Raw genomic sequence first — 8,655 nt, 5'->3', positions numbered from 1 at the left:
GTAAGTATTGTCTGTCTTTAATATTTTAATGCTTTCTGCATGGCACTTGCTTTCCGGCGACCAATAGCTATTTAGCATTTGTTTGTACTGACAGCCTCAGAGCACTGCAGTGTGAGGTGGAAGAACATGTCTTAAATGCATGGCATTTGGTTTCAGCAAATGTGGACACCCAGACCAGCATTTTGCATTGCAGTCAGAGGAAAAGCATTGCTGCATATTTAAAGTTACTAAATCCCAGTTCTGGAAACATCTTAACAGCTCATTGTGAAAGAATGTAGCAGTAGGCCATGGTGTATCTGTCTTTTTCTCCTTCTCTCTTACTGTTTGTTTATCCCCATGTTTCCTTTTTCTAAAGAAAGGCCTCTGTCTGCATTGAATAATAGAAGACATTACAATGGATTAGAGTCCAAGAGAAGGGTTATTTGTGACATTCATTAAATGTGATCCATGTTTTATCTGTGCAACAGAATATTAATGAACTGTGGTACATTTAGAATCCTCGCTGCAGAATCTCCAGCCACTGCATGCAGTGTGTTTACCTAGTTGAGCTGTGTGTTTGCTTAGCTGTTTTTTTCTTTAACCCGTTAACTCATCTGACTGCCTTCTGATGTGATGTAGCTATATGAACATGTCCACATCTAATCTGTGGCGCAGAAGTTAGACATCTGTGATGCAGGAAGTGTCAGCAAATTTTTATTTTAAATCTGTTAGTCAAAAATGCAGAAGCTGTGAGTTAGTCTGTGCTGGCACACTTAAAATAATAAACAGTAAAATATAAATCCGGTAGAAAAATATAAATATCCCTCTTTCTAACTTACAGCACAGATAGAAAATTACATTTTAGTGGAATCTGTACAGTCCCAATAATCTCATACTGGACTGCCTCCAGAAAGAGACTGCAGGACTGTGCTCAGTTCTGAGGATTAATTATTCCTCTTGAATTCTGTAGATGCATCATACAAGAGAAATTATTTCCTTAATTAATAAAAACATGACATTCTGAAGTGAATACTTTTCTAATCAGTCCTTGCTCTAAAATTGTGCCCTGATTTTATACTGATACAGAGCTCACTTACAAAAAGTTAGAGGGCTCTTACAACCTTCTTGCTAGATGTGACATTTTTCATATTAGAGGTACAAATATTATTTACCCATTGCCCTAATATTTCTCCCATCTCCACCCCCACGCTAACATTCAACTCTACCATCTGTGTGGAATATTTTAGTGGCATGCACTCATTCTTCTACTTAACCCTCCTCTCTCTAGTGTTCTGGAAATGCACAACTAAGTCATAGCTCTATCTTTAAAACCCAGGAGCATTAACTTCCAGCTTTGCTTTTGCCTCTATTTTTTGTTGTGCTGTTTCCTGGTTGTTTTCTTTGGACTTAGTAGATATCATTTCACTTTAGGCTTTTTCTTTCTTTCCTCCTCTTCCTTTACTTTCTTTTTTCAATCTTGCCTACATTAAGAGGAGACACTTCAAAGTAGCTTTTAAAAAAATATCAACTCAGTTGTAACAAACGTTCCATTTTATGATTAGAAGGACTGAATTATGCCACAAGTTGTATGACCTTGCTAACGTCAACACAGGATATAGCAGTCAGCTAATCACAGGGGATCCTTGGATGTTGTTTTGGTATCAGACCACGCCTCCTCCTTCTATCCTCTTATCTTGGTAAATATTACTGTGCATTTAAAGTAGATAATTCTGTCCAGTGGAGGAGCGTGAGAGTAGAATAGATGTCATTGCAGTATGACATCTATTGTACTATTGTACATACTAATGTAATTTACTTTGAACATTTTGTTTACCTTGAAATGAAAAATTACTCCAAAATAGACATAGCTAACTTTACATTCATTCATAGAAAAAGCTAATTCTGCAGTCTTTGAATGAATTCAACTTCTAGCCACTGCAGAGGAATGTTATAATGGAAAGTCTTATCACTGAATCTATTAAAAACAAATTTAATGTATATAATTTTAATTTGAAATCTTAGAGTCCTAACTCACAGCAAATGTGTAGAGCAGTTTTGAATCTTTGTTCATGAGACATTATTGTTTTTCTTTCAGAAGAGTTTATTCCATAAGCACTGCAGCTGTGAAGTATTGCATGAGCCTATTTTATGCTCTGTAGATGCAATCTAGAATTTTCCATCTGATTGTCAACAGCACAGGGCAGTTTCTGATTCCTGTTTTAGACATTGAAATCCTAGGTGTGAGACATCAAATATTTATTTTAGAAATTAATAAGTTGTTAATTTATGCAGAAATTTATGATGCCTAGATGGCTTATGCCTAGCTTTCCAGTTTCTGAGAAAAATCAGTTTTTTTGTTTTTTCTTTTTTCATCGTAAGAATAGAACTGGGTACAGAGACACTTCATAGCACTCATCATGCGCGTTTCCGCATGGAGACAGGGAGCAGTGTTAGTGCCTATGCCTGCCAATTTTAGGACCGGAAGGAATAGATAAGACTGTACTTAGACAAAATGATGGATATATCAGGGGACATTCCTGAGAGCTTTCCAATGAGCTGCTAAGTTAGAGTACGGTATGTTTAACAGCAGCAGCTTTTGAATATGCTCTGAATGTATAAGGAAATAATTCCTTACTAATTCCAAATAATGGTACCAAATCAAAGAATGGTCTTAGAATATATAAAACTTTACACTGTTGAAACATTATATTTTAAAAATTAGAGGATTTTAAGCAATAATTTTATATTTCAGTTTAAGACAAATACAGCCAAGTCTCAATTATCCATATAATGGGAGACAAGGATGGCATTTAGAATTTGCAAACCATCGTAAGCCCAAATCTGATTTTAGCCATTGTTGCCAACTCTGTGCCAATGAAGGGCAAAACTAGCTTGAATCAGCTGAAATGCAGCTCTGTTCCAAGACCTCATTCTCCAAGATAGGAAAACATGATACAATACACAACCATCGTCCAGCAGAGAGGCAAAATGTGTTCTTTAAGAAACTCTCTGCACTAACCAGGCACAGTGATACGTGACTATAGTTCTTGCTGCTTGGGAGGCTGAGATGGAAAGATCTCTTGAGCCCAGTAGTTCAAGTTCAGCCTGGGAGGCATATCGAGACCCCCATCTCTAAAAAAAAAAAAGACAGACACGGTGGTTCATGCCTGTAATCCCAGCACTTTGAGAGGCTGAAGCGGGAGGACCACTTGAGCCCAGGAGTTTGAGACCAGCCTTAGCAACATGGCAAAACCCCATCTCTACAAAAAAAAAAAAATACAAAAATTAGCCAGGTATGGTAGTGCGTGCATGTAGTCCTGACTACTTGGGAGGCCAAGGTAGGAGGATCACTTTGGGCTCAGGAGGTGGAGGCTGCAGTGAGCCACAATTGTGTCACTACACTCCAGCCTGGATGACAGAGTGAGCCCCTGTCTCAAAAAGAACAAAAAGAAAAAAGAAAACAAAGAAAAGCAAAGAAACTCATTGCACTATAGCAGGAGTTTCTATTGTTCACTTCAGTCTGAGAGTTGGGACCAGAATACCTACAGAGTACCTAGCTAATTTTTACTTTGATTTTGCTATACAAAAATAATTGGGTAACTGACTAGCATCAAGTTCATACTTTAATAGAGCTATTGGTTAAATTGTTGTACTATATCTAATTTAAGTTTTGTCTCCCTAAAAAAAAGAGACATGAGGCCAGAAAGAAAAAAAGATGAATGAACTATATTCCAACCACATTGTGGTGAATATTTGAGAATTGGCTGGAATAAGCTTGGTGGTTTGGATGGGAGGGTGAGCAGAGGGAGGCAGGGATTATAATGGTTCATTGACAGCTAGATTTGAGAAGACCTCTTTAGAAGGTAAAATAATGCACAGCTACATGTAAGAATTTTTGAAATTATTTATTTTGAATATACACATAGGAACACTTTTTAATCATTGCCCCTGAGTATTAGAGAAAATGTTGGGTCTTTGTTACAAGGAAGACTTGTTTTTCCTTGCAAAAGTGCTTAAAAACGTATCTTTCTATGTGGAAATGTTAGTTGCTTTGCTTTTTAAAAACTATGATATTTCATCTAAATTTTTATTTGCGTTGTCTTTAACCTAGAATAAAATATACTCAATATAAAATGGCACTGGATTTTCTCTGATGGAAAAATCACATGTCAAAGATATCTGCCAAGTTGCTTTGTGACAAAGAAAAGGCTCAAATAAAAATGGCAGCTGTAGTTTTTAAAATGTAAATTTCAGCAGGAAGTATTTTACTTGTTCTGTATTTTAGAGCTGAAAAGGGCAAGTGATTAGATGATTACCTAGTGGTGTTGATAAGCTTGCCATAGTGATTCTGGCGTAAAGGGAACACTGTCCCTTAACTGAGCTATGCTATTTTTACTGCAATCAATTCTCCCACTTGGAATGACATTATTTTAACTTTCAGTCTCACTCCCAGGAGCCTGAGTCCAACCCCAACCAGCCCAGGCAGTCCTTGTAGTCCTCTCTTGGCTTTTCACTTTTGGAGGTAAGCATGCTCCAGGGCCTGCCCAGGGCTGCTTTGTCTTTCTGTTGGCCCATTTCCCACCACCAACATTTGATTATTTCAGACTCTGCAATCTGCAGTAATTGTTGCCTAGCGTTAACATACAGGGTGAGGAAACTGGTTGAATTGTTTACTCCATGACTTACTTGATCACTTATTCCATTTTGCATATTTACTAATTTCACTTGATGTCTCTTGAGTCATGTTCAACGTCTGTGTATATGTGACAGTTTTTTGTTTTGCTTTCTTAGGAAATGATCTGCACTAAATTCTGTACGTTTTGATCAATATAAAGATACAATTTATTAGTTTCTAGAAAACATTTCCCAATTCATGTGAGTGTATTATACTACCTGTTGCTTCAAAGTATTCTATACACTGTTATTTACAGAATAATGTATTTAAATTGTCTAAAGGGTTAATATTTTCAAAATCTTTTGTAGAACTCCCAGTTATATACTCCTTTCCCCTCACTCATAGGCTGATTCTATTCATTCTTCTCTGTGTGTTGGAGAAATATCCCCGAGGAACTCTTACATTTTAGCATAGTTTGTTATAAGAATACAAGATAGAAAATACTGCTACCATTGTATCTGTAGCATGTATATTCAAATAGACTTTTCATTAATTCACTGTTTATGGTTATAGTAAATCGCCCTGTATCTCATCGGAAGACACACAGAGTCCCCAGCGTCCCTCTCCCCTTTTTAAAATCCTATGGAAGAAAGTAAAATCAAATTCTCCATTGATGAAAAGGACAACTTAAAATTTTTTATGAATACTTTTTGTTTCATAAATGCAAATAAATGACAAAACTGCCACTTACGGACAGTTTCTTAAAAATACTAACTTACAAGCTTTAGATGATATCAGTGGGACAATTTAAAAAATTTGTTTCTTTCATATTTCTAAAGTAAGGCTGAACTGAAATCTGCGAAGAATAATTGACTAGGGAAACAATGACTTGGAATTTTAGTTCTACTCTTCTGCTGATGGGATTATATTTATTATTATAAAAGTGACTTTAAACATAAAAGTTCTGTGTAATAGCTTTTATAAAGCATCCTCTGAATTTAATAGATTCTAAAACATAAGAGTAGCTTTTTTTTTTTTTTTTTCTATCTGGAGAATTCCTTTGCTCTTCTAATTTATCCAACTACAAGAAATTGAACTGTGTTCTCAATTTTTTTCTTCAGTGAAATATATTTTCATTAAATACAGTACTCGTATTTCCTTTTCTTTATTCTTCCTAAAGACAATAGGCTATTAAATATGAAGATGCCATCACTACTAGAAGAGAAAAGAGAATTAGATTCAATGCAAAGGTAGTGCAGAGGAAGATGAGATTCTGAAGATTGTTTTTGGGGAAAAGTTTTAGGGAACTGGTTACGTTTCAGCTGGACCTTGAAAAATCTTGGAGGTTCAGTGGGGAGGGATTGGTGGTGGGGGTGGGTGAGGTGAAGGATAAAACCAGACAGAGAAAAAAAAATCTAGAATGTAAGAAAGCATAGCACACAGTAGAAGTAATGTATGTCACTAGGACACAGCGTATGTGAAATAGAAGAAAAGTTTGGAACTGTATAGAGATTGATGTAAACTTGAAAATTGATTTGGGGTCATGCTAAGTAAGGCGTTAAATACTAACATGAAAAAGTTCGACTTTCATTTTGTAAGTGTTCAGGAGTCAGAAGATGTTTTGAATAAGGAAATGACCAATCTGACCAATATGAAGTATAGATTGTATTTTAGGCAGAAATGCCAATGAGGATGCTAGTACAATATATTATGAGTAACCAGGTCTGGGATTAGGACAATTGCAATAAACTAAATTAAAATTTGCTAAGTAGTTTATAGTTGGCCAACTGGTTTTATATATGTGATTTCATTCCATTTAATCCACCCAATACTATGTGAGACAGGAAGGAATATTGCCTTTGTTTACAGATGAAAATGCTAACACACATAGAGATTTAATAGCTTAACTAGGCTAGGACTCAAAATGAAGTCTCAAATCTTTCCACTGTGACTAACTTGAGACATACACACGTTGCTCTGAGATCATTTATACTGAGTTTTAATTATCTGGTTTAGGTAGACCTTGTGACCTTCTTTAGTCATTTTCATTTCCCCAGTGCCTCACTCTATGTATGTAATGTATTAAGTGTTAGAAAAATGTTTATTAAAGAATGAATAAATGAGTGAATAAGACATAGATGTCTTAGTTACAGTGCTGCTAATATACCAACCACCAAATAAACATATTCAGGGGCTCAAATACAATGGAATTGCATTTTTCACTCATAGATGAAGGGTTTGGGGGAGAATATGCTCCATAGTGTCATTAAGGAATCCAGGGGGATCTTTAACCCATGGCCTTCAAGGATGCCTTGGGCATCAGCATTTAGCTGGTGGAAAGGGAAAGAGCATGGAGGATTGTGCACTGACAGACCTTAAGGTGGCACACATTACTTCCATTCACATTATGACCTAGAATGTAGTGGTCTGACTGTATCTAACAACAGGGAAGACTGGGAAATATGGCTTGCTGGTGTCCAGGAAAAGGGGGACATAAGTTTTGTCAAACAGTTAGCAATCTTTGTTGTAGAAGTTGATGAAATAAAGGTGCCCCATAGCAGCGGTTCAGCAAATAATTTTCAATGAATAACTTACACCGTGATTTCTAGCATTAATGACTTGAACCCCAATAAACAGAGTTAGGGAGGGAGGAAAATGGTGTAATGATGAGTCTGGTCATAAACACAGTGAGAAAGTTCTAGGTAGAGATATCTAGTTGGCAGCTTTGAATTGGGTATCTCTGATAGTGTGCCCCAAAATGATGGTCTAATATTATAAATTGTAAGACTCCAAATATGTTCATGCTATTACCACAAAAAAAGCATTTATGTATCCCTGTGCAGATTTTTTTCCCTCACTTAGATTATGAAGGGTCAAATTTGTTCTTTATTCCTTTTTCATGAGTGGGGCTTGAAGGTCTAGGAGAGAGTGGTAGTGGCATCACAATGTCTGTGCCATTTTGAGGTGCTGACACATAGAGTGTCTAAATATGGCAATGGGAGATTCTATTCTTTTCATAGTAAAGCCTGGAGGCAGGCTGTGCAGAGACATGAGCCAACTCTCCATCTCCAGCTGAACTCCAAGGGCTTCTCCAGGCGAGACTTCCTGAAGGTTGGCCATAAATAAGAGACCTGCGGCTTCCAGGACAGACAGCTCAGTTGCTAAGTAGGATTTACATTTTGTTTGGTATGTCTGGGTAATAAGACCCTACACTGCTGTATGGAGGTTATGGTAAGTCAAATTTAGGCTCAATATGAAAGAAAGGATTTTCTGAGGAAGGTTTCTGAACTTTTAATGGGCTGCCTCATCAACCGTCTTTCAGGCAGGCCAGGCACCCATTGAACTGGAAAGATGCAGAATGTATTCCTGCAATGAGCAGAGGATTAGACCACATTATTCTCAAAGGCCTTTCCATCTTGAAAATGTCACACTCCTTTTAAAAAAATTTTCGAGCAGGGCTGGAGAAAGAGGCAAAATACACACTTTGTCAACAAACTAAACATATATATATATATGATATATGGCCCCAAATATATGTTTATCATTTACCAGTGTGACAGAGAGCATCTTCAAGACTTTAAGTGGAATTTATGTACAACTTTCCTTTCTTCCTTCTGGGGCAATCATAACCACTCAAAATTTCCCATGACCCCCAGTACTTAATAAATTGGCTACCACTTAGGAGCTGTTTGTGTAAGGATGACATCAACACCTTCTGAGTAATATAGATGTGACCTGTGCCAGCTCCTAATCTGGACTGTGATTAGATAGCAAGCTTCCAGAAGAAGCTACCTCATTTCACATTCTCAGTGTCTTTTCTGGCATGTAGCATGCCTCTCTATCAGTAGGGACCCAGTAAGTAGCTGGAGGCTGGGCCACTATGACTCAGTGGCCAAGTTTCTATTATGCTGTAGTAATGTTCTTTTGTATTTCTGTTTCATCTCCCAGCATCTTCCTGGATGATAACCACTCAGGTACCTGCTGGCTGCATGTCCTGTGTTCCTTGTATTTTACTTCTTCCATCCTTTTCTTTGCATCTCCATTTGGTTTCTGGAGTCTCA

The 8,655-nt window shown here is 37.0% G+C and overlaps 1 protein-coding gene across 18 annotated transcripts in view; it reads left to right on the top strand.

Moving 5' to 3' along the window:
- The window catches only part of MAST4 (microtubule associated serine/threonine kinase family member 4), a 581,015-nt gene that overhangs the window by 362,290 nt on the left and 210,070 nt on the right, over positions 1-8,655 (top strand). For 2 of the 18 annotated variants that reach the window (XM_078365416.1, XM_078365419.1), the window contains one exon: positions 4,421-4,501. The exons of the other annotated variants lie outside the window; for them this stretch is intronic. In XM_078365416.1, coding sequence (XP_078221542.1) covers positions 4,421-4,501 — 81 coding nt within the window. The remainder of the gene's footprint in view (positions 1-4,420; positions 4,502-8,655) is intronic. 18 annotated transcript variants of the gene reach the window in all.

This window comes from Callithrix jacchus, chromosome 2 (assembly GCF_049354715.1).
Source record: "Callithrix jacchus isolate 240 chromosome 2, calJac240_pri, whole genome shotgun sequence".
Classification (NCBI taxonomy): domain Eukaryota; kingdom Metazoa; phylum Chordata; class Mammalia; order Primates; family Cebidae; genus Callithrix; species Callithrix jacchus.
This window is presented reverse-complemented; position numbering and strand designations above follow the sequence as displayed.